Raw genomic sequence first — 26,528 nt, 5'->3', positions numbered from 1 at the left:
GAAATATCATATATTTGGAATAAATTTTATATGCTATTTGCTGACGATCTTGTCCTACTCGGTAATGCTACTGTGAATGAAGCCTCAACTATCTCGAACACCATCAGCACTTATTCCAAGTTATCAGGGCAGATTATCAACTTGGATAAATCTATTATATTCTTCAGCAACAAGACCGACGAGACTAGGAAAACCTTCATTCTTGAGGCATTGCAAGCCAATTCCCTCACCATAGGCGAGAAATACTTGGGCACCCCACTACTTCTGTCACGTTCTAAAAATGAGGCTTTTCAATTCCTGCTCGATAAGATGCGCTCAAGACTTGCCGGTTGGAAATCTAAGACACTGTCCTACGCAGGAAAGCTAGTACTAATCAAAGCTGTCCTTTGTTCAATCCCTACTTTCTTCATGAACACAGTCATACTCCCTACTTCCTTTATAAACAAGATAACATCTATCATCAGGAACTTTTGGTGGGGCTTCGATGGCAGTAGTCGAAAACTCCATCTAAAGAGTTGGGATAGCTTTTGTAAACCCTTGGATAGAGGAGGCCTTGGAATAAAAGATTTTGCGACAACCAATAGTGCTATTATCCTTAACTTGCTTGGAGACTTATAGCTAACCCTTCGGCCTTCTAGGCAAGGATCAAGAAAGAAAGATATTTTAAAAACTCCTCTCTTTAGGAAGCTCTAGTGAGGTCTAGTGGATCATGGGCATGGAAAGTAATTCATCAAATGAAGGACTCCCTTCGCCAAAACTGTCGTTGGATAGTGGGCAACACAGAGAACATCAATATCACTAAGGATAACATGCATGATATCAGTCTTCGGCCGGGGATTGTTTATGTCAAGGACCTAATGGTGGGCTCAGAGTGGAATTGACGACTTGTTAATGAGCTACTTCCTCCGGAATGTGTGACTCTAATCTCACAGATACATCTCAACCAAGCCCAAGAAGAACAACAAGATAAGCTAGTCTGGACTACAACGAGATTCGGTGCCTTTTCATGCAAATTTGCATACAACATGTTGTCTAAGAGCCATTGGATGAGCTCTTCATCTTCAAGCTTCTTCCCTAGATTATGGAAAATCATTTGGAAGAACCCTGTGATGGCACCGAGAATCAAAGTCTTTATGTGGCGATGTATTTCCAATATCCTACATGTTTGCGCAAGACTTCATAGGTTTATACCTTAAATTGAGGATGTTTGTTACCTGTGTGGTGAAGTAGAACTTAGATGGTTGGGTGGTTCTCCTCAGTTCGATGCTCACAAAAGAAGACATGATTCTTTGTTTTGCCCTTTTATGGAGCATATGGAATGCTCGTAATGCCATCTATATGGCAACATCACAACCTCGCCTTCTCACGTGGTGAAGGAAGCCCAAACCATTGTTGAGAGTTGCTTCTCTACTCAAGCGTGGTTGACAAAAAACTCGTTGTAAGATGGTTTCACGGAGATCTCAGTGAATAAAGCACAAAATGGGCCCGCTTACCCTAACTTAGATGATCTCTTGGTCTGGGTAGACGCCAGTTGGAAAGGGGACTCCCTAGGGGGAGTAGAAATCTTCCTCCACCAGGGTGGCCCCAACGAAAGAACAGGCCACTCTATCCTCCTTGAATTTTGCGCTAATACCTTGTTTGGAGAATCGATGGCCATTCTGCGTGGGTTAAAGGAAGCCCTAAAGCTTTGTGGACAGCAACTGGTTTGGATCTTTACCTACTACCAAATGATAGTGAAGACAGTTAATGGACTAGTGGACATTGCCGATTGGCAACCCACTCGATTATCTGTGAGATAAAAGCTCTCTTATCCTTCCACCCTCAAATACATGTTGGATTCACTAGCAGAGGGGGCAAAGCCCATGCACTAGCTCATTTTGCCTTAAGAGAAGAAAAAAAGTGTAAGCTTTGGTCTGGACTAGAGCTAAACCTGTTGTATGCCCCTTAATCTTAATGAAATAGTCCAAGGACTTTTTACTTGAAAAAAAAACATAAAATTTATATAAATTTTAAGCCCAAATTTAAGTGAGGTTCATATATTATTAATGATGAAAATAAAGGAGCTTAAGGGATACTATGAAATCATATATTCACTTATTCAAATACATAAAAGAAAGTGAATAAAAATTGGTTAAAAGTAATTATTATGGCAACGAAAAATAAAAGGAAAGTGAGTTTATTACCACATTGACTATTATGAAATATTTAGTAGGATATATAAAATATTAAGTTTCACATAGGCTTTGGGCCGTGAGAGATACCCAATTTTGTGGTTAAATGAATATATGTAATCAACTCATACATACGTGCTGCCTAGCTTGGTTTTATTCATGTGGATCAAGACCCGAATTTATTTTTGCTAGATAGAATTTTGGTTTGGTCTAGCCGAAAGGTGCGCCCTTTCGAGTTAGCGGTAGAATTGCTTTGACTTTCGAGCAGATGTGTCTGTTAACGGAAAATAATGCATCCTTTTGAATATTACACCATCAATTAAATTAACACACCCCTTCATCTGTTCATTTCTATAAATAGGATAATTGAATCAGTAATTATTTTTATTCAATAAATTTGAAAAACCCCTAGACACAAGTATGTATCTAAATATTAGGCAATGATATCACTCGTTCGCTTAAGTAAAAGTCCGTAGAAATATTAGGAACGAAAGCAGAGATGAACGCCAAGATTTTAACGTGGAAAAACCCAAACGGGAAAAAAACCACGGATCCAAACTCGGATCAAAACCAATCATTAGAATAGTAGCAGTTACAAGACTAACTCACAAAACAACCCGTTGATCCAAACGACTTTGTTTCTCTCAGTCTTGCTCGCTAGAACCCACGATTCACTGCTTCTCGTGATTGAAGTCCAATCTTAGTAACCCTCGAGATTGATCTTTCGTCTAGATAACCCTTAAAACGAAAGATTAACTTTTTAATGATGAGTGGAACCTTGTTAGTTGAAGAATCGATGTAGCCTCAAGAAGTTTTTTTCAATAATACTTCTTCAACCTCCCTAGAGATAGGGCATCACAATTCTTATATATGATTTCCAAAATAGAGCCAAATCCAAGTTTTATCCGTACTCACGAAAGTCCAATTTTATCAAACTTCATTGGTGCGTTCGAACGCGGCTCGGGTGCGTTCGAACGGCATGACTTGATCTCAGGTGCGTTTGAACGGGCACGAGTGCGTTCGAACGCGACAATTTGAATTCTTCAGGTTGCATTCGAACGCGTTTGTAAACGCAGCTCTTGGTTCGTGTGAACGCAGTACCCACGTTCGAACACGTTTGTGAACGCGGCTCTTTGTCTGTGTGAATGCAGTACCCGCGTTCGAACGCGTTTGTGAACGCGGCTCTCTGTCTGTGTGAACGCAGATTCCACGCTCGAACGCGTTTGTGAACGCGACTCTTTGTTTGTGTGAACGCAGATTCCGCGTTATAACGCGTTTGTGAACGCGGTGTGAACTCAACGACTTTTCTCCAATAATCTTGCAATTATTCAAACCAGAGATATTCTAGACTTGTGTAAAGCTCATATACATGAAAAAAATACACTTAGAATATTTTATACACAATTGCTAACAAATAAAAACCTAACAAAATTTATTTGAGTTTTCTGCATCTGAGAGAGAGAGTACTATATTTGTTATAGTTCGATAAGACATTCGAATAACAAAATGGTCTTAAAAAGATAGTATCAAATACTAGACTCCATTTACATAGAATATTACATTCTACAATTTTGTAAGTTTATTTAATTAATTTTATTACCGTTATTAGATGAAATTTTATAACTATTTGAATCAGATTGCTAGCTTCAATATCCAAATTCAAATGAGAAGAGAACGAGGAAAAAAATAAACCAAGTTTTAGTTGCTCTGGTCGTTCCTATTTATAATGAAGAGATATAAAAAAGAAATAGTTTTTCTCGCTTCTTCGTTCCTTTCCTTTACATCCAAAGCTAAAATAAGCGAAACAAACAAAGAAGAAATGAATCAAATTAACAACTTGTAATAATGTATGCATTCCTTAATTCGAAGAAAGTATATATAATTATTCACCATAACAACCAAAGATCAACTTTGTGGGTCTAGAAAACGTGATGCTTTTCATCATCAACATGCAAATGATTGAGACGTACACGCCAGCTCCGGGAATATTGTGAATTATATTGCGTGGTCAACTCCAGGAATTAACCGAGTTGGCTCAAGTTCACATACCAAAATACAATTCATGAGCAAAGATATTAAATTTAATTAAAGGTGTGAACTCTTTTTCCTAATTGCGATTATATCCAACGACTAAAAATAAAATAAAAATAAACTCACGTTTGATCCAATCATCAGATGTTGCTTGGAGCACCGGGAACAACATTTCCAGCATCTTCCACGAGGGTTAACAAAAACAAAAACTCCCTTTCCGTCTCTCTCTCTCTCTCTCTTCATGAAAGCAACAAATAAGAGAGAAATATGAAATTACAACTAAGTAACGACCTTATATCAATAAAATAAAATAAAATAAAATAAAAAGTGTGACATTAATACTTTTCAAACTATTCAAATGTTTTCCGAAATAGCTCTTCTATTATCTCCCACTGTGATTACAATTCATCTTGAAATAGCTCTTCTATTATCTCCCAGTGTGATTACAATTCATCTTATGCATACTATAGAGATTATGATTTTTTATAGGATTTTATAGTTATTTTTTAGGAGGTACAATTATATAAAGGTGGTATCAACCAACTATAGTAAAGTTGGCGGATATCTTCTTTACGACTAAGGAGGTTATAAATTCGATTCCAATTCCAAATAATATTGTGGAGATATTGTTTAGTGGTTTAGTGGCTTGGCTCGATTCGGTTGATGGTTCGACAGTACGGTTAGTTTGGAGAAACAACACGACACTTTAACGGCTTGAAGAAGATCTCAGTGGTGATTGGTTCAAAGCAATTGTTCGACGACGCATATAGCTTGAAGCCTAGACTAAGTAGTTAAAAGCTCGGTGAGACCTAAATGCCTCTATATGTAAGAAAAATTGGCCATTTGTTCAGCACATATCAAGTATTTGGTGCCTCATGAATAATAAAAACAAAAAAACTATATAAATGTGGTAGGGAGTAATTTAGTATATATTTAATTTGGAGGGCATTTGGATAACTTTCGAACGTGAGTAACTCAACCCAAGTCTATGATGTAATTTGGGGAAAACATATCAGATTAGTAAATAGTGAAAGTATAGGGTGTGGAGTGTGAGAAATAAAGAAATTTCTAATATAAAATAGAATAGAATAGAGTAGAATAGAATGAATCATTTATTATGATAAGTATAGTTTCCTAATTGGCTTTATTTTATTTTTCCTTCTCCCTCCTAAATCGTTGGCTTTTTGCGGATTGGGGGGTCGAACGAAGCTGTGTGGTCTGTAGCGTTCCTTCGCTCTCACGACCGTCCTCGCCCTCTCCCCGCAATTACTTCTTCTCCATCCCCCAGTTCCAAACGCAAGCCCTAGAGAAAGCAAAGATCAACAACGCTTATCCGAATCCTAGCGGAATTCTCCCTCGTTAGATCTCGATCTCGATCTCGATTTCGATCTCTTCTTCCCGGGATCACGACGAGAGCCAGCGCCCTCTCCTTTGCACTCGAAGCTTCTTCTTTGTTTTTGTTTTATTTTTTATGAAGAGAAGAGATTGGAGTGACGGTGCGGATAGGGAGGAGAGAGCAGGGAGGAGGAGGAGATGCTATATTTGAAGCAGCCTTGGGGTGATCTAGGGTTCCGATTACAGGCGTGGTGATTTGGGGGTGAATTTGGATGTTTGAGTGAGCTGGCCCGGGCCGAGGGCTCGGGATCTGGTGAGAATGGCCGTGGAGAATGGAGGGACGGCTCGGATCGATAGCCAGCATGATGTGTCGAGCTGCTATCTGCAGAAATTTAAGCTCTACGAGACTCGATCAGTAAGTTTTTAGCCTTAAAGGCTCCATCGTTGGTTATTTTCTAAGCTCACCAGTGATTTTCCGGTCGATTATGTTCAACAACAAAAAAATTCTTTTTGGGCTCCTATTTGTTTTAAATGATACCTTTGCTTGTTTTAACAATATGGAATGAAGACTAGGTTCTTTTCTGACGTTCGTAGATCTATCGACTGGATAATTCGATGTTGCCTAACTTCTTGCCAACTTGTGCCAATCTGCCATTTCTTTTTGTTGAATTTTGTTTCTTGGTGTTTACAATCTTTTGTTATCTGGACCAAATAAGTTGTCAATCAAGGATTTGGGATTTAATTGTTTTATGCTTACTGACTACGTTGTGCTGATAATCTTCTATGAGGTATTGTTGCATGCTTTGTACAATTCATAAGCTGGAATATATATTAACTTGCCTTTTGTGATTCCTTGCATCTGAACTGTTACAAGATCTTTTGTTTAAACTTTACTCTTCTGTTCTTTTATTTGCTTTTTTGCATAATGATACAAAAAATGAGTTCTTCATTCTAGTTTAGCGATACTGCGTTCCTCCATTCTTCTTAGACCAAGATAAAAATTAGTTATTAGTTATTACTGTTATACTTACCTATTTTACTTTGCTTGCTAATCTTAAGGAGGTTATTGAAAAAAATATTGGGTGTCCTCATTACTTAATAAAATACCTAGGATGTATTGTTCAATTTTGTAAAGATTCTTATAACAGAAATTTAGATTTTGCATCTTAACTGTCATGATCAAGTAATTTGTTCCATAGAACTACAGGGTACAAAAGAACTAACTGATCCTACTATCAAAAAAATGTATATTTAATAAGTATTATGCTTGATTACTCTGCGTTAGTTAAAAGAAATATATGAGTTATAGTGTCTACATTATGTTGCAGAAATATTATATTATTGGAAGAGACAAAAGCAAGACATTGTGGAGAGTGTTAAAGATAGATAGGTTGGAGCCATCTGAACTCAACATTCGAGAGGACTCCACCATATACTCGAAAAATGAATGTTTTGACCTGTTGAAGAGAATACATGAAGGAAACAGGTCAACCGGAGGACTGAAGTTTGTAACCAACTGTTACGGCATCATTGGTAACTTAAAGTTCATATCAAATTACATAATGTTGAAACACTGCTGCAATAATTGCTCTATCTTTTAACAATGTTTTGATCAAACATTTCTTTGTCCCAGGTTTTGTTAAGTTCTTGGGTCCATATTATATGCTGGTTATTACTGAAAGAACGAAAATTGGGGCAATTTGTGGTCATGCAGTGTATAAGGTCACAAAGAGTGAAATGATTGCCCTTCCAAATTCCACCGTGCACCGATATCTGGTCGACTCTAAGAATGAGAACAGGTTTCCTGCTTTCTGCATCCAACAAGACATATAATGTCCATGATAATCCTAATGGAAGCATTTTTTTTTTTACAGCTTCATGTTGTTGTTGGTGTTGTAGGGTAAATATCTTACTAGCTAATTCTACCTTTTCAACTCTTAACAGTTGTTTAATTATACATTTTTACTTGTCAGTTGGTACCAGAAAAGTAGTATTTGTCAATGTTAACTTTTTGACATTCTTTTCAGTAATTAAGATTTATGTCAATCTGCATATTATTTTTACCTAATTATTTAGTTACTGGGAGCTTAAATGCATGATTGGTTATTGGTCATACACTGTGGCAGGCTTCATAGAGTTGTAAGATAGCCACTAAACATTACTTGATTTAATGTATCAAAATTTAGACAGACTCATCAGATATTTTTGTTTCCTCCCAATTTCCTTCGATGACTTCATCACTTTTTTACAGTATTGCTTCATGCTTTATTCTCAGTGAAGTGCCCCTTCTGCGTACACCTTGTTCTCATTCATAATCAATTGTGCAGGTACAAGAAGCTCTTGTCCACAGTGGATCTCACAAAGGACTTCTTTTTCAGCTATTCATACCGCATCATGAGAAGCCTTCAAAATAACTTGTGTGATGTGAAGAATGGACAGGTGCTATATGAAACTATGTTTGTATGGAATGAGTTCTTAACACGAGGGATTCGCAATCACCTGAAAAATACACTTTGGACGGTTGCATTAGTATATGGGTTCTTTAGACAGGTAATCTAGGGTGAACATTAGGAAGTTTTACGAAGTTTCATAACAGTTCTATATTGCACTATGCAGTTTCATGGAAGTGCATTTTTGCTATCCTTTTGCTCTTAAGTGCCGTAATTTTCATTTAGATTTAAATACATAATATAGTATTAACGTAATTTGTTATTTATGAATTCAGGACAAAATTTCAATATCAGGGAAAGTCTTTAAGTTGACACTCATTGCTAGACGCTCAAGGCATTATGCTGGAACCAGGTGCCCATATTATAATGTTTGGTTTTAGTTTTCTTTGTTGCTTGTTTAAGTTGATTTGAAATAAATTCAAAGATCACTCCTAAACTTGTTGAATGGGGAGTGAAATGCAATATACATATATCACGATGCATCGTTAATATTCCTCTGTACATCAATTCTCCCTTTCTGGAACAGGTATCTAAAACGAGGTGTTAATGAGAAGGGTAGAGTAGCAAATGATGTTGAGACTGAGCAAATAGTGTTTGAAGACATTCCCGAAGGAATTCCTTCACAGATAAGTTCTGTTGTACAGAATAGGGGTTCCATTCCTCTTTTCTGGTCCCAGGAGACCTCAAAACTGAATATTAAGCCTGATATTATTTGTAAGTTATCAAATAATGCTATTTGATTTCTACGATAAGAATACCGGATTCCTTTCGAAGTTTTGAAATTGTCTTTGTTTTTTCAGTGCACAAAAAGGACAAAATCTATGAAGCTACTAGGCTCCATTTTGAGAATCTTGTAAATAGATACGGGAATCCGATAATTATTCTCAACCTGATTAAGGTGAGTCATACTATCAATTTTTATTTCACCAACTTTTAAGAAATTTTATGTTGCCAGATGCTATTTATACATCTGCATTATCGAAGGTATTTCATTATAGTGACACCCTTCTTTAGCCCCTTTGCCTCATCTATGTTTATGTTTTACAGAGACGTGAGAGGAAACCACGAGAATCTATACTCCACACAGAATTTGATAAAGCAATCAAGTTCATAAATAAAGATCTGTCTGAGGAAAATCATTTGAAATTCTTACATTGGGATCTTCATAAGAATTCTCGAAGGTATTCTTCTTTTTTACATTCATGTCTTTCTGAATTTTGACATGATCATTACTCTTTTGTCAGATTGGATACTAAATTTAAAAAGTATGCTATTTCAGCAAGGCAAAGAATGTCCTTACTGTCCTGCTGAAAGTGGCATCACATGCCCTGAATCTGACTGGCTTCTTTCATTCTCAAGTGCCCCAAGTTTTTAGGCCAGATGGTTGCCTTGATTGGCATTTGACTTTGTAAGTATTGATTATTTTAGACGCTTGTTTCTCTAGTAAATATTTGTTTAATTTTCTGCTTTACATGCATTAACTTTCCTTTGAGTGAATTTACTACTAGACAACCAATTTTCTTTTATTTTTTGACAATGTAGACTATTTTGCATTTTTTGGATCACAACCTGAAAAGTGATCTGAGCTCAAATTCCAGATTATAGTTATCATTTGATAGACACCCGTTGCCCTCATCTTTACAAACAGAAACTCCTGAACTAGACTCTCTTATATCAGATCATCTTCAGAGTTCAGACATGATTATACGAGGTTTTGCATAGTTGGAGACTTCGAGTCCATTTTAGACTTATCCTTTCTGCACTTGGTTTATTGCAGTGTCAATTTGTCAGCATCTGCATGCTTAGTCACCTATTTTCCAAAAGTCAGTTTCAAGTTTAAATGGAAGGTGGTTTATGGCTGAAAGTATTATAGGAGTATAATAGGAAGATAACTTTGAATAGAGCCTATCTACACCTGAGAGACAGAGACAAATATTAAATAGAGTCTATCTATCATGGGCTATTGGGCTGGTTATGCTTGGATCAGTTAAGCTTAGCCAGGCCATTCTCTAGCCCATATTGTGATCCAGTCAACTGAGGAGCACTGAGTTCTCGGGCCCAACTGGATCTATATGGTAGGAAACATAAGTTCCTGGAATATAAGGCATCTCTTATAAATGGTCTTTTCATTTCTCTAATATGTAACTAGTTTAATTTTTGTAGTCTTTGACCAATTTTTTAAATATTTACAAGTCACAACCAACACATCCACTGATTGCTTTAGAAGTTCGCAATGGTCATTTACAAGTATCCATGCTTTTAGCAATTTGACACCCTCTTTTATTGTTGTTATTATCTAGGAATGGGAATGAAGGTCCTTGTTCATGTGATACAATTAGTAACAGCGACAACACTGATGATGCTGATATCTTGGCTGATGGGTCCCAAGAAGATAGCTCAGTAAGCTCTGATACCTCTGGACATGGAATTACAGAGGATAGAGTTGGAAACAGCGAAATATGCTTTGTCAAATCACCGAAGTTCCAGAAAGGCATCCTACGTACAAATTGCATAGATTGCTTAGACCGAACTAATGTTGCACAATATGCCTATGGATTAGCTGCTCTTGGGCATCAACTTCATGTACTGGGTTTTATAGATATTCCAGAAATTGATCTAGATGACTCTTTGGCTCATTGTTTGATGAGCTTTTATGAGACAATGGGTGATACACTTGCTCAACAGTATGGTGGTTCTGCTGCTCATAACAAGGTATGCTTGAAGGGCATTATTGTCTTGCTGTTCTGTCATGGTATTTACATTTGTTCTCATTCTCATACATTTCATAAGAAGATGCACATCTAGCTTTACAAGGGGAGGAGTAGCTTACTGCATCTTGTTTGGTTTAATGTTGTAGAAAATTAAAAAATTATATGGTGTATAGAAACTTATGGTTAAAGCATTATGATATGCTAATAGAAGATTATGAGTCTTTTGGTATGGGAACTGTAGAGGGTGCATAGGAGCTCTTTCAGTATAGCAGATAGTTGAGATTGATGTATTCCTACTATATAAGAAAACAATTGAATCTCTTCTGCTTTTTGCATTTGATGGCACAAAATGAGTTAGAATGCACTCATAACTACAGGGTTCCCTATAAAGTTTGTCACTTTGAGAAGAGGATCCTTCGATCTATCCACATTTTCTTCGCATTCCTCTAGGCGATCTGATTCACTTAGAGAATGTTGACAGTATTTCAGAATCCATAGAATTATCAATGTAGTTTCTTCAAGAGCTTGGTCAAAAGAAATCTTTTGATAAAATTTCTTAAAAAGCTATGTCATAGAAAGGCCAACCAGCTTGAAAATGTGATGATTTCTTATTAAGCTATTTTTCACATTAGAAAATACACTAGGAAGATAATTAGACACAACATAATTCTGCAAGTATATGTTAGTGGTTCTAGGCTTGTGAGCTTGCAATTGTTGCGCCCGAATGTTGATGCTTCCATATTCCTAATAGATAGGTGCTTGTTTCCTTTTGTCTGTGCATTTGCTAAGTTAAATGTGGGAAGAAGCTGGAAAGATCAAGGCAGGACTAGTATGCATCTCCCATCAACTCTTTTCTTTGTGCAGGATTTCTAGAGAGACTGCTAATCCTGATTTTTAACGTGGATTGTTGGTTCCTGACCACTTATTAGTAAATATCTGGCAACATTTTAAATAAAGGATCTGTCCTTAATTTTGATTAATATTTAGAGAAATTAAAATATTTCTATCTATTTAAATACGACTAAATTAGACCTTATATTGTTCCCTTTGTGTGATTTAAATTTTCTAGTTTAGTAAATGGGTGTTGTAAATTATCATATCGTAACACCAGTTCATGTGGAATGGTTTGCAGATATTCTCTGAGAGGAGAGGTCACTCGAAGGCAGTAATCCAGTATCAGGAATTCTTCAGAACACTTCAGAGATACTGTAGCAATGCCTACATGGATGCTGATAAACAAGCTGCAATAAACTTGTATGCTCTAGCTACTTAAGAATTTGTTTTTGTCTAATATTTTATTATTACTTTTAACACTGGTGCTTCAACTGTTTAGAGATTCAGTAGGATCTTCAACTATTTTTCCTTGTTAATATCCTTTGGTCCAATGTTTCAGATTCCTGGGCTATTTCCAACCTCAACAGGGTAAACCTGCACTTTGGGAGTTAGATTCTGATCAGCATTACAACGCAGGGAAGAATGATCATGCTTTTGCAGAAGAAAACTTCAGGTACTTTGCCATTTTCTATGCATGATAAAGAGTTCTTATTTAGTTTTACCTCTACTGTAATAATTCCAAATTTAGAATACTGTTTGTGAGTCTAGAAAGCCTTTAAGACCAGTACCAAAAGACTGCTACATTTCAGAAAGTTGACAAAGATTTGCAAATTTTTCATATCTTTGATTGCTTCTCTCAATGGGTAATCATGGAAGCTCTGTAATCATTTCGAGTTGTCGTTGATGCAAAAGCATCTAGCAAGACTGTAAAATCAATTGTCAGTCTGCACGCTGTTTAGAAAAATTAAAATTGTGATCTAAAAGTTCAAGCATGCTTTTGAGCCACCTCACTTATATAAGCTTTGTGAATCATTTACTGTATGTTGGTGGAAAGACGTGTGAAAATTCCTGAGACAGTTTGAGATCTTTTGGCCACTGCTCAGAAAATTGACAATGATATCTAGAGGTTCTAGGTAGAGGTGATCATATGGACCGACCTGCCCATGCTCGGCCCAGCCTGGCTCGAGCCCGAGTTGCTAATGGGTGGCACGGGCTAGTCCCTTGCTTGCGCGGCCTGTCCTGGAAGCTCGTCTCTCAGCCTGACCCAAAAACTCAGCCCAAAGCCCGCAATTGTTTTTTTGGTATAACTACTTATTTAATTATAAAACATCTTTCCATTTATTGAACTGGCCAAGTTGCACTTTCGTGCATCCTAACTTGCATATCTTTCTCAAATCTTGACTAAGATCAAAATTTTATCCTTAGTGGTCCTACTATGTACTAACTAGTACTGACCAGATTGCGGTCCTACTAAGTGATAATAGGGATAGTTGTCCTCTGTGGATTAGAAGTCACCTACTTGGGCTCTATGCATGACGGATGTTTGAGTATTGTGTTCAATGCTTGTCACTTTTGGCCCGATGGAGGATGGCTCGTTCAATCATTCAGTATCTCGCCTAACCGCCCCATTAAGCCTAGCCTGAGCCTACTCTCTTATAGGCCAACGGACGGTAATGGGCTAAACTATTCTAGTTTGGCCCGGCCCACTCACGAGCGGGCTGGCAAACGGACTGCTCAACCCAGTTGGCCTGGCCGAAATCCGGTCCGGCCCGCCCGATGATCACCTCTAGTTCTAGGTCATGTTTTTATTGCAGCTTAATCGTAGAAGTTTGGTGGATCATTAAAACTGTATGTTTCTATAGTGAGACGTGTGACGATTCCTGAAATTGAGATCTAGCAAGTTCATTAAGTAATTGTTATTAGCCAAAACTCAGAAAATTCACAATGATATCAGATGTTTTCAATTTTGCCTATAGTGAGCTCGACTGTCACAAGGCTACCTAAAAAAGCTTGACAAATGCAGTAATCTCTCTTCTTAGAGGATTATTTCCTTTTTTATCTTCTTTAAATAGAACATTTCACAAGTACTTGTTCTTTGATATATTTTATAGATGTATATGTACTTATATATGTTGGAAGGGATGATTTCATAAGAAATTGAATTTTCTCACTGACCATCCATATTTGGTCTCATAGGTCATTTATTAAAAGGTCTCTATCTGATGGCAACATTCTTCATGAAAGCAATACAACGGCGTCCAGATGTGATGCTGGTATAAATGGACTCCTAACCTCAGCACTATCTGATAGGAAGCACCAAATGGGAGATATGAAGGTTCTGTCTGATTCTCCGAAAAGTTCAATTTGCGAAAGCGATGTATCATACTCCAGGTTGGCTATTGAAATTTCTGCAATAAATGTGTTATTTTAGCCTTTTAACCTTCTGATGTCAGGAGCACATAAGTGAATTTATCAGAAGTAAGATGCCAGTTTTATCAATTTCTGTCTCTTCGATTTTTTTTAATTAAAAAAATTACCACTCTAGTGCTTTCATTTTGACAGAAACTATCATGAAACTTTAGTATGCTTTCAAATGTATGGAGTAGCTCTGCTTTGGCTAACTTGCAATTCTGAGTGTTGCATGTTGTAGTACTGATGTTCCTACTTATGAAGTAGCTTATGTTGCACTATAGCACATCTAGACATATTTGCTTGTTGATTTGTTTATTGGTCGGAAAGTAGATTAAACTTTGTCTCTCATTTGTAGGTACACTCCCACAATGTCTCGTAGGCAGCTTTTTACTGATAGTGGACATAGTTATTTGCATGAAAGTGGAGATTCAAATTTTCTGGACATTGATTGGCTTTCCTCATCTGGAAATTCATGTGAGGAGGAACATTATGGAAGGTGATATTCTAACCACTCTAATCTTCTATCTTTATAGCTCATGTCAACACTTATCTTTTTCCTTCCTGTCCATCTTTATCTGCAATCAAGTTTTTCTTACATACTCCAGTGTTATTGACTTGTTCCAGGCTTCCAGCCTTTCCGGTTGGCCTTATGAAATCTTGTGCAATACTGATAGTTTAAAGGTTGTCTTTATAACATGGATAATAGCCTTGTGAAGTTTTAGCTTTTAATTCCTTTAACTCTCATTTTTCCAATCCTGTCTATGGTTTTATTTTCACTTGGTTTGATACCATGAGCTCTGAGTCTTATAATGACAAGCATGCAAGCACAAACAGAAGAACAAAATGTGCTTCTGCATTTAGTAAACATTTGTGGGAAAGAAGAATACGGGGTAGGTGTTCAACAGTAGATGTCTTTAGACCGATAGAAGCTGCTTAATTCTGGATCAAGTCCAGCTATCTTCGCATGAATAGATGTAGGTTGTGCAATTAAGTTGGTATTATTTCAATTTTCGCATTTCTGACAGGGTTTGTTCTCTTAAAATCTGCTTGAGAATGAGGGCTTGAGGAAGGTTTTACCTACTGTTTTATGTGCCTGCAGGTCCACAGTCGTGAGCTCTCCAATTGAGAACCTTTCCACTGAGAATGTCCTCAATGACATAAGTGCTGAGACAACACCTCTTAGTGGGAATAGGTCAAAGGTCAGTAGCCTCTACTTTGTAGTAATTTAATTTCATGTGATATGAGCTTCCCTGGACAAATATATGCATCTCTTTTCCTTTTAACTTGACATGGACTGTGAGTGCAAGATCATATGCAAGCCTTAGTGAACACTTGATTATGACGCTAACACTTTTATGTACAAAAGTGACTTCAACATTTTAATATCAGTTATATCAGTTTCAACAAAGAGAACAATGAAAAGTATATCAGTTGAATTTAAAATTTTCAAATTAATTTGAATAAGCTAGTTAATCATCATCATCATGTTAGTTCCAATTTACTAAGTAGTTTTTTGTTACCTTTTACCCGCAGTTCTCATACAAGTTTTATGCTGTTTGATACTTGAATGCCAAAGTTGTCGGAAATAAACAAATGGGATACGAGGAAATAGTTCTATTGACACACACATACCTATCACCCATGCGAGCGAGAATGGGCTGTACTTAACCTCAATAATGGGCTTCTTTTGGACATAATTTTTAAGAATCTATCTAATTAATTTTAGCATGAATAGAGAAATCTGTTGCAGTTATAACTTCATGGTTTCTTCACCAGTTCACCTTTGTTCTTTACCTTGCTTTAATGATCAAGTTTTGTTTTATGAAAGATTGTGTTAAGGGTGTGATTCTGCTATTACATGGAGACACCAATTCATCTAAAGTTGTCTCTACTCTTAACTTATGGCAGGGGAAACAGAGAGAAGAAATGTTGACAGGTTATGCCGGTGTCGAATATGCAGATATTCTCAGTCAGTTCTCTGACACCTTCGTGGATTGGGTTCTCCACGGGGAGACTCTATGTCACTAGTATCATTTTCTGGATTATACTCAATTGTTGTCCCATCCCACCCTGGTGGGAGGTGTCGGTTCTGCAAGGATATAAAGCTATCAATTCCAGAAGGATACGGCGATTGATCACATGAAGAACAAAGATGAGCAAAAAGGGTATGACAAGCAGTGTTCTTCTGTAATATGTAAGTCATTACCGACGGCCCGCTAGTTTTCCAGGTCATGTAATATTGTCTCCAGTTGGTTACAATGTGCCCTCATGTCCTGCTAATAGTTGAGAGTAAATAGATATAATTCTTTTTCGGAGTTCTGCTTCATCATTGGAACTACATATTCTTATCATGTAAATATCTATATACACACTTGTACTCAGTTGAGTTTCACAATTACGGCAGCATTTTTCCGCTTCAGCTATGATTTTTTTTCCCTTTTTGGGCAAAAGTTGTGATGTTTGCTCCCCAAAATTTGTAAGACATCAACATACGTGTACTTTGTGTCGAGTCCACTACGGACATCCTACGATGTTGCAAAACTTGCAACGTCGCTTGCCTTAAAAGATTGTTATAAGGTGAGGCGTATTTGATGCCAACTTGAGTATTCTATGCCAGTTTTCCTTTTCTTTTTCATATATAATTGACACTAAAGACTTTTCAAATATCAAGTACTATGCTTCCTTTAGCTCTATCGAACTACCACGGTTGTAATTTGGCAATTTATTATCTTATTATGCTTTCTGATTGGTAAACTCCTTATCCTCTATAAGAAAGATGATTTAAGATAAAATTAATTTAAGCTGGATGATATATTTTACTTGTGAAATCTCTAGTCTCCTTTTGGGGTGGAGAAGCGAGAGTTGGAACTTGTCTATTGATTTTCTTATGTACTTGTGATTTTATTGCATTTTGTTAGCTAGTTATTTGTAATACAATAAGAAGCTTCTGGCTTCCTTCACTTGTCGAATAAATATATAACCAAACAACAACTTGTTTCAATATTAGTTTACTAATATCTACTTCTCGTCTTCTATCTAATAGATATTTACTAATTATTATTTTATGATTGGAAAGACATCAATTTAACTTACTATCATTTATTTTATTGTTAAAAGGACATCATTTTAACTTACTACCATTTATTTTATTGTTGAAAAGACATCATTTTAACTTACTACTATTTCAATCATTCCTTTCCTCTCTTTCCCCCTTTCTCTTCTCCGCGTTATCCTTATTCATTGTTAGTTGCTAAAATATCTCTATTTTTTACATCACAACAAACATATCAGTTACACTGCTACACTATAATAACCTAAATCAATATAATCTCTCTCGTATAAATTTAAAAAATAAGCATAACTAAACTAGTAGTATTGAACAGCCGAGTATTCTCGAGGTAATTTAAGTGAAACACCATAACCCCCATTAGATTCACCAAATCTCTCTTCAAATTCCAACCAAAGTTCTCTACCCGTTCATGTATAGAGAAAAGCTTCCACTATTTCCTTAGAAATAGAGTTTAAAAGCCATGATCTAATCATACAAGTCACACGAATCCACTGATCATAATCAGCATCTTCCATAGATATATCCAAGCTTCACCTTAGCTCAGAGAGCTATCTTTTATGGATCTACTCCAAGATAAATAGTTGTTACCTGTCAAAGGAGTCGTAACAAGTTGCATTCCTGGATGATCTAAATTCCCCAAATTTATTGGATCTCCGTTAAAAGTATTCATTAGTTCCTTATGCACAGTTGTAGTTCCAATTTGCAATGCATACCATGTAAAATTCCAAATAAAATATGAAGATGGAGGAAATTATCTCTATATATTCCAAAAAAAACCTTTTGTAAAATATGAACGATGACTATTTATATAAGAACCAAACCAATATAGAGCTGCCACATACCAAACTCCAACTCGACTAATCTAACAAACTAATCAGCTTGCGTAATAAGCTAACAGCTATACTAAGAGACTAACAAACTGGAAATAAAATATGCATAAATATGTACAATAGATACCTAATTTAAAGTATGCTCGGGGCTTTCTGCTGGGGTCTACAGATCCCATTCCCTAATTTTCTTATTCTCGATGCCTTGACCCTCCTAAGGGGATAGGAGGTTCAATTCTATTATCCCTAGTTCACTTCAGAAATAAAAAATAAATACAACACATTACTCCAGAATATAAATATTATTTATCAAAATTACATCTTATAAACCACATTAATCTAATTACCAATTTACCTTTAATTGACTATAAATTCTCTTAAATATTTTACTACATTTATCATTTATCTTTTATCTTTTTCAAATATCTTATCATAATTCATTACTTCTCTCTCCTTTCTCCTATCTTTTTATCAATATCTTATTACAATTTATCACTCCTTTCTACTCTCTCTCCTCTCTTATGATATTTTTTTATTTTACACTAAATAAATAAAATTCAACTTAAATAACATAAAATGTTAATAATTTAATATTTCATAAGAATAAGCACATTTTAAAAAGTATTATTATTATAAATATTATAAATTTTTTCATAATATAATATCTAATTGATATGATATTAATATAATATCCAAACATTACATACATAAAATATATTAGCTTATTTACCATCTATTGCATTAATCTAGTTTAAATTAAATTGAACGGTATTTAAGTAATTTTTTCTTCTTTATCTTCACATTATATCACATCAAATCTAGTTAATATATCTTAATCTAAAATACAAGTAAACATATGAATAATTATTTCTAAAATAAAATTTTATTTTAGTAATAACAAGACTAGAGATATCTGCTGCTGATCTTGTTCCAATTCCAACAGCTATAGTTTACCAAAAAGATTAGAGTGTACCTTAGAGTTAATTCTTCATCATTCAGTTTGATAAAGATCTAACAGTTAAGATCTTCAAGGGTTACCGGTTCAGTAGGTAATTATTATTTTTTAGATATATAATTTTGCATATTATTTTTTGACAATTATATTATCTTAATATTTTATCAAGTAAAAGATATATATATCCTTAACTGAGAATAATATATATATATATATATATATATATATATATATATATATATATATATATATATATATATATATATATATATCAAAATAAGGGTATTGATGTCTTTTATAATTAACTTGATGAAAATTTAATTATATTTTATCTGTTTGATTATTTTTTATTATTTACATATATCTCTCATTAGTTTAAGATTAATTTAAATTAAATTTTAATAGATAGAGATAGAGAATTATATTTAAATTGACATTTATCTCTAAATAATCAAATTTAAATTATTTAATAGTAAATGATATCTTCTATAATTAAGGTATAATTATATTTAAGAGAGAAATCTTAACGGAAAAAAAAAACGTGTAGAGCGCTTCTTCGGTAAAGTTAATTATTTATTAATCAGTTTGATGAAGATCTAATGATTAATATTAATAGAGAAATTGGGAAGTTAGGCACACATAATTAAATCTTCTTGACTAATATTTTTTTTTTACATAACGTGGTTTTGGAATTGGTACTGAGAAAATCGGTACCGTTGAATTAAGATTATAATTTTTAAATGGGGGCTATTTGCCAAAAGATTATGGTTCGATTTCCTATATACTAAGATTGATAAATTTATTTATTTTTAAAAATAAATATTTTAATTGTCGAACTTACACGTCGAAAACAACTACCCCTTATCTACTCTATCATCGTTATATGTCGACAGTAAAGAAGACTGTTTAACTTCTTTCTCTGCAGCTAACTCTGAGTCCGAGGAGATAAGGTTTGGTAGAGCAATTTCTGTGTTGATTAAAAAAGTAAAATAAAAGAGTTGCTAATGATTTAATAAAGCAGTACTTTGGAAGAGTACCCAAATGTCAAAGAATGGGCTCGCCAAGTTGGTTGCGTGAAAGTATAATAAACAGCTCAGGAAAATATCTTGTTAGCTACCGCCTACCGGATGATATGATACGAATTCATTGCAACTTGCAATGCAAGGACGTGATTCCCGACCAAAAAAAAACAATCATAAGCCAACCAATAATCATGTCCTTTCTTTTTAATGCCTTATCCTCATCTCCCTTCTTTACCACCAGGAAATGGGGGCCAAGACTTATGATCGAGAACAACTTTTTGATCCGCAGGTTAATCTGCAAACCTTAAACCACTCATATGTCAGTCTCAGATCTCTGTTTTCTATAGAGAGCACTGTTACTAGTCTCCCAGGATATTTAGTTGGATTTTGCTGATGCACTGATTAATTCGAACATTAAAAAAAAAAGTTTATTTGTATCACTTAAACCTTTTTTTTATAACTTATATGTAACTATTGGATAGACGTTTGATTTAATATTAAAAAAAAGGCTAACATGCCCTTTTTGTTTTATAACAGTTAATTAGAGAATTTTTTTTTTCTTGTGACAACCCTTTTGTCACCTCAGTCGTTTTCACTAGTATATTTTAGACATAGTAAATATTGCAATATCTATATATAATATAAAGAACAATATAGCAAAAAAATTAGTAATTTTAATAGAAAATTACTTTCATAGTTGGTTTTGGATAGAAAAAGTAATAATTAGATTAGAACTACTAAGAACTCATGTAAAATGATAGGAAGATACTTTAAAATTTGGCCTATAAGGAGTGAAATGTGTTTTCGCATTTATAACTGGAATCAAATTTTGCATCAATTACTTCACTGTTTATCAAGCTTTACATCCTAGATTTTTCAAATGTATTTATCATTGGGGCTGTCAAGCTTGACGAGCAGCTCGGGCTCAGCTCAGTCAGAGCTGAGTCAAATTCGAGCCACTGAAATCGGCTCAAAATTAAAATTGAGCTGAGCCTGAATTAAAGCCGGCTCGCTCAAGCTCGATTCGATAGGCTCGATAGGCATTATGTTCCTGATTTGAGAGTCTAGTCTACATACACCACCCTCATGAAAGGGTACATGAACCCATCACCCTCACCTACCCTACCTTCACCCTCATCCACCACTCATAGCCTTCACCCACCACTCATGCCCTCACCCATTTGGCCTTCTCTTCGTCGGCCTCCTTATCCTCCTCCTCCATCGACCATCTCCTCTGGTCTCTTTCAGCGACCTCCTCCTCTATCAATGTTGGGCTCGGTGTCTGCCTCCTCCTCCTCCCCCATTGACCATCTTCTCCGACCTCCTCCTCCTCCTCCTCCCCCATTGACCATCTCATCCGACCTCCTCCTCCATTGGCGAGCCATCACCTTCTCCTCTCCGTCGACTTCTTCCTCTATCAATCTCCTACTCCTCCTTCGACAAGCCGCCGTCCATGACGCCACCGTCTCCTCATCTTCTAATCAAGCTTGAGCTCTGCTCGTGCTTGGTTAGACTTAGCTTGAACTCGACTTGAGTTCAATTGAGCCGAGTACGAGCAGAATTATAAGGCTTGAAAGTAATTTTGAATGAGCTTGAAGTTTAGGCTCGCCTCCTTTACACCCCTATTTGCCACGTTCCCACTCAAGTAGTTATTACCACAAAGTCAGAGCTGAAAGTATTGGGTGGAGATGGCCCCACAAAAGCAAATTGTAAAACTCGCCTAAAACCATTATAATATCCTCTAAATTTGAGGATTTAGAGCACAAGCTGCCAATTTCAACCGATAACAAAGTAATCCGGACTTGGGAATCTAAGGTGAACTCTGTTTATGTCATTCTTATGATAAGGAAAGGAGAATCTAATTTGCAGATCCAATGTATATCTAAACAAAAAGTTTCACATAGCTGGAAACCACCTCAAAACCAATGATGGGATTCCAGCGAAACAGAAGAAGAATTATTATGCCGCAACGACCTCGTCACCTTTTACTTGATGTAAAATTTGTAATATTCCCATAGTATAGCAAAGTAACTGCAGCACATCAAGCATACAAAGCGAAAGCAGTACAACCACACTATTCATAAGCATCTTTCCATAACAGTAACAGAAGTACAACCGGGAGCGGGAGCAGTCCTGATTAGTTTCAGAGATAGCCATCATGGAACCAACATAAGAAGGACCCAAGTCTAGATTTACACAGAAACTTTCACAATGACATTAAGCATAAACCATAAATATATATATATATATATATATCTAAGCATAGTACTATCATAGAAGTTCCCCTAGATTCATCACAGCTGATATGTCTGCTTCTTCTTCTTCTCAGCAATATAGCTTCCTGAAACATAAGAGCATACGAAATATCTTTTTCAAGAAGTGAAACACAAGAAACTCAAAATCCAAAGATAGGTAAACTATGTATTAACATCAGATGCTTACATATACCCTTATTTACAGAAACACCAGTTGTTGCAAGCAATGATTCCTCAGTAAACACTGCCAGCCATGGGCAGGTCATCGAAGCTCCAAAGATCCATACCGCTCACCATGTCATGAGTTGCATCATTGCCCAGGAGGCTGTCGATTGATTCGTCTGAGCTCCCCTCAAGATAAGGTAGTTGCAGAAACTTCATGTATGATTCGAATGCATTGAGCTCTTCGGAGAGTTTGAATGCAGCGTTCTCCTCTGCAGGAGGCACAGCCTCACCAGAATTGTTCTTCATTTTCTTTGGAAGACTGCCATCTTCCAGGAAAGCAGACACATCAATCTCAGTTATGATGGCAGTGGGAGCAAGAACTGATGTGATATCTGGAATCTTAGCTTCATCTTCCCAGCCAAATTCTGTACAACCAAAAGAGTTACTTCCCTTGTCTGAGTATAAATTCTTCTCGGAGCTCTCGGTTGGTGCAACAGGTTTTATTGCTGGGAAGAAGGTCAGGCTCTCTAATTGCTGAACGGGTACCTTCTCTTCAAAGTCAAAAGCCGAGTAAAGATCAGCATCTGCATTGTTCTGATAACTGAAGGGCTGATTGATGTTTAGTTTTTCCGCTTGATTTATTTTAGGCCCTTTTGCAGCAATCGGTCCGGTGAGGCGCTTCTGAGCACCTGCGGGTGCCTCATCAGGGAAGTTCACCTTGGCTTTCTTGCCACGGATACGGCGCGCTTCAGCATCATAAGCCCGTGCAGCTTCTTCAGCAGTGTTGTATGTTCCGAGCCAAACACGGACACCCTTCCTAGGATCCCTGATTTCAGCTGCCCATTTGCCCCAAGGACGCTGACGGATCCCCCTATATTGGTTCTTTCTCTTCCGTTTAGATGATGACCTAACAGCAGGTCCATCATACTCAGCAGACTTCAGAGTGGTTAATCCATCTGCAGGAGAAATACAGCATATCTGATGCATCAACAATGAAAATATTTTGAGGAAAAATAATTTTTTTTTTGACCAAATAAGTATCTACCATCTTCTTGATATAAACTCAGATCACTTTCTAACCAAAATACAACAGATGCAAATTATGAAAAAGTTCGCGGCCTCAACTCTTCCAAGCTTAAGACCAATGAATGGTTTGTGCATGATTTCTACAAATTTCCAATAGGTACAGATACTGAATATGATGAGAAATAATACTGAATACAAAAAGGCGAATACTAATAAATAGAGCATCATAAGCACATATTTATTTACTAGTTTTTTTTTAAAGAAAAAAGGTTCTCATAGACTTGGAAGGACTGGAACTAACAAACCTAGAGGGAGACATAATTACATAACACATCCTACAATAGGTAGATGAGATAGTTTCAGGATCTGATCACCCACAACAGCAGAAAGAAGAAGTAGAAAAAAAAAAGAAAAACTCCGAACCGCAGAATGAAGAAGGGGAGGAACTCGAAATATGATCTGACGAATGTAACCAACCAATTAATTTAAGTAACAAGAGGGAACTCCAAACTAGATGGAAAGAATAATATGCTCTAGATTCACCCAAAAATGATTCTCCTCCAAAAAACAAAATCTCAAAATCTGAAGGGAAATGGGGAAAGAATTAAACAGAGTTGTCATCTTTTCGGAACCAATTTGAGGACATATGATTCACAAAAGAAAGAAGTTTAGAAAACCCCCCCAAAAGAAGAATTCTCAAGAGCAAAACCCATCTCAAAGTATCAATATTGAAGCCAAAAACCGCAGGAAAAATTAACTCACAGCGTTGAAGCCAAACCAACAAGGAGAAAAGAATCCAGCTTTCTACGTGCACTCAAGAGAAACACCGAAACGAGCAAAACCCACTTCCGAAAATCAAAATTAAGCGTGGAAAAAAGGTAAAAGCACGATCTTTTCCATTGTAATTACCTCCGGGAAGTGCTCCTCTAGGAGCCAAAGAGAAGGGCTTGACCTCAACGACCTCCTCCTCGGACTCCTCCGCCTCGTCCTCGAACTCGTCGAAGTCGGCCTCGAAGTCGTCGACCTCCGCCGACTTCTGCTTCCTTCCCGTCTTGTTCGACGCCTTCTTCAGATTAGGCCACAGGTAGTCGGCGGTGAGCCGCCGAGACTTCGCCGGTGGGATGAAGCCGGAGATGATTGCTCCTCCACACATCTTTGCTTTCTTAGCTTAAACAACCTCAACTTTTCCTTTCTTTGAGAGCAACACAAGGTAGCTGGAGTAAAAGAAATGGCATATGGAGTAGAATAGAAGAGTAGAAGCCAAAGGTTCCTCTTTATACGAAGACAGGAGAGGAGATGGGAGAGATGGTTGGGGTCCCATTAATTGAGGTGTTCGTAGAGAGAGAGAACAGGGGGGTTGCATTTGGCAAGTGGCAACTGAGAAAAATACGGAATAAATTTTTTTTATCGTGAAGTGAATCATAGAGATTGAAAATATATGAGTAAAAGTTGTTGATACGGTGGAAATTACCAGAAAAAGGTATATTACTTATGTTACGTTTATGACATTTTACTAAATCTTAATATCACCTTAGACCATCTCTCAAATTTAATTAATTTCTAGATCACTTTTTGACAACTTAAATATAAGTTTATTTTGTTGTCCAGAAAATCAGCAATAAAAAGCGGTTTATGTATAAACAGGAGCGAGCGCTCACAGAGTTGTTAATTTATATCGGCGGTTCACGTGGTGCCAATACTCAGTCACTAAGTGACATTGTGTTGCTTTTAAATAAATGTGGTGGGAGGCGTTAATGTTATACAAAACGCTTTGTGTGTGAACTATTCTCAAAGCGGTTAGAAAGCTGACAGTCAACGTGGAAAAAAGTGACCTAAAATAATAGTAATTTGGAGGGTTGCATTTATATATAAATTTAATTACTAAATATATCAACGGTTTAAGCAGCAGGATGTAACGTTATACTCAGAGAACTACTTTCTCTATTTGTTGTTTTCTAAGCAGTTAAACTGAGCGTCGACAGAAGAAAAAATGACTTAGAATGATATTAAATTTTGGAGGTCGCCTATTGTGATATCTAAATTTGATGGGATACCTGATTTGGGAAAAAAAACCAAAGGATTCTATGACAAAATGGAATCTTATCAAATCAGGCCTTGATAGTGGATGTCTCTAATTGAAATCATCAGTTGATAGTGCCTTTGATGGTTTGCCTAATGTTAGTTTCCAAAGTATGAAAGTATGGCAACTTGGGCCATATAGAGAATACATATAAGAGCCCCTTTTGTGGTGAAAAAAGGTTTAATTTGGTGTTCTTGGTAGTCTTTTTAATAATAAATCATATATTCCACTGAGATCTGAGACAAAGGCTACAGCATACATGATATCAGATATAAAAATTACTAGCCACTGCTTATATGACCAACAAAAGGTAAAAGGGATATTGGATCTCTCATAGATTCCTCTCACAAATATTAATTGATTGTTGACATTCACATATGTAAGTTTTATAATTCATAAATATTGCTAGTAGCTTTTGTGCCTATTGTTTCTTCTTTTTCTTTCTCACTTTTTGAATTTTTCAACATAATTGGCACTGAAAAAATTTAAAATATTATAATGATAGATTTTATAAAATATCATGATTAATTTTTAATAAAATAGTTATAAAATATTACAAATATTTAGTTATTAAAGTTAATAAATACATACAAGTGATGAAACCTAAACGATGCAATCATGCAAATATGCTACGAGTTTCTCATTTGCTTAGATATATATATTCTAACTTGGAGATGGGTGCTCCTTTCTTCTTTTCCTTTTTATTCTTTTCAAAATAAAAATAAAAAATCCTCAATTAGAGCCACTAGCATATATCACAATCCTGAAACCTCTTTTGTGTTAATCACTCTAAGTGGGCTAAATAATTAGATGATACAAAATCTAAATGGGCTCCATCAAACTATGTCATAACATAGTCACATTCTTCACATCTTGCATCATCGTATATATAATTTTTCAGCATACTTATTACAAACAGAAGGTAAACTTCATCAACACCTCTTAAGCAATGGGTTTGAGGGTAAAGATTAAATTGTCTAAGAGAAAGAAAAGGGGAGGTGAGTGAGAGAAGGTTGACGCACGGATTGAGAAAGGAGGATGCATTGCATGTAACCTGGAGTGGGACAAGACAAATGGGAAAAAAAGAAAGTGAGAAAGAGATAGGGAGTGTAGGGATAAGAAGGGTTGGGGGACCCTACCCTTGTAGTAGTTATAGAAGACAAATGTGAGACGAATTGATTTGA

The 26,528-nt window shown here is 36.1% G+C and overlaps 2 protein-coding genes across 4 annotated transcripts; one reads left to right on the top strand and one right to left on the bottom strand.

Annotated features, from left to right (window-relative positions):
• The first annotated feature begins 5,380 nt into the window (after positions 1-5,380).
• Positions 5,381-16,363, top strand: LOC140786555 (phosphoinositide phosphatase SAC3-like). Of its 2 annotated transcripts, none has more exons than XM_073135059.1 (16): positions 5,381-5,952; positions 6,866-7,070; positions 7,171-7,336; positions 7,865-8,087; positions 8,263-8,339; positions 8,514-8,701; positions 8,788-8,885; positions 9,035-9,168; positions 9,267-9,395; positions 10,288-10,699; positions 11,831-11,952; positions 12,092-12,205; positions 13,729-13,923; positions 14,300-14,440; positions 15,044-15,143; positions 15,853-16,363. In XM_073135059.1, exons 1-16 carry the CDS (start codon positions 5,857-5,859, stop codon positions 15,970-15,972), a joined length of 2,520 nt encoding a protein of 839 aa, XP_072991160.1. In that variant the 5' UTR covers positions 5,381-5,856; the 3' UTR covers positions 15,973-16,363. The 2 variants fall into 2 exon arrangements, with proteins under 2 accessions (XP_072991160.1, XP_072991161.1); XM_073135060.1 differs by having other exon boundaries at positions 5,416-5,952; positions 7,171-7,437.
• A 5,515-nt stretch (positions 16,364-21,878) lies between these two features.
• On the bottom strand, positions 21,879-24,639 carry LOC140785790 (ethylene-responsive transcription factor 1-like). 2 transcript variants are annotated; one of them, XM_073133790.1, is made up of 3 exons: positions 24,174-24,639; positions 22,261-23,194; positions 21,879-22,159 (listed from the first exon to the last, which is right to left on the bottom strand). In XM_073133790.1, exons 1-2 carry the CDS (start codon positions 24,415-24,417, stop codon positions 22,308-22,310), a joined length of 1,131 nt encoding a protein of 376 aa, XP_072989891.1. In that variant the 5' UTR covers positions 24,418-24,639; the 3' UTR covers positions 21,879-22,159; positions 22,261-22,307. The 2 variants fall into 2 exon arrangements, with proteins under 2 accessions (XP_072989891.1, XP_072989892.1); XM_073133791.1 differs by having other exon boundaries at positions 22,267-23,194; positions 24,174-24,599.
• Between the last annotated feature and the right edge of the window lie 1,889 nt (positions 24,640-26,528).

Source organism: Typha latifolia, chromosome 4 (genome assembly GCF_019914945.1).
Source record: "Typha latifolia isolate L0001 chromosome 4, TyphaL0001v2, whole genome shotgun sequence".
Classification (NCBI taxonomy): Eukaryota; Viridiplantae; Streptophyta; class Magnoliopsida; order Poales; family Typhaceae; genus Typha; species Typha latifolia.
Note: the sequence above shows the minus strand (reverse complement) of the source record. Positions and strands in the feature narration are given on the sequence as shown.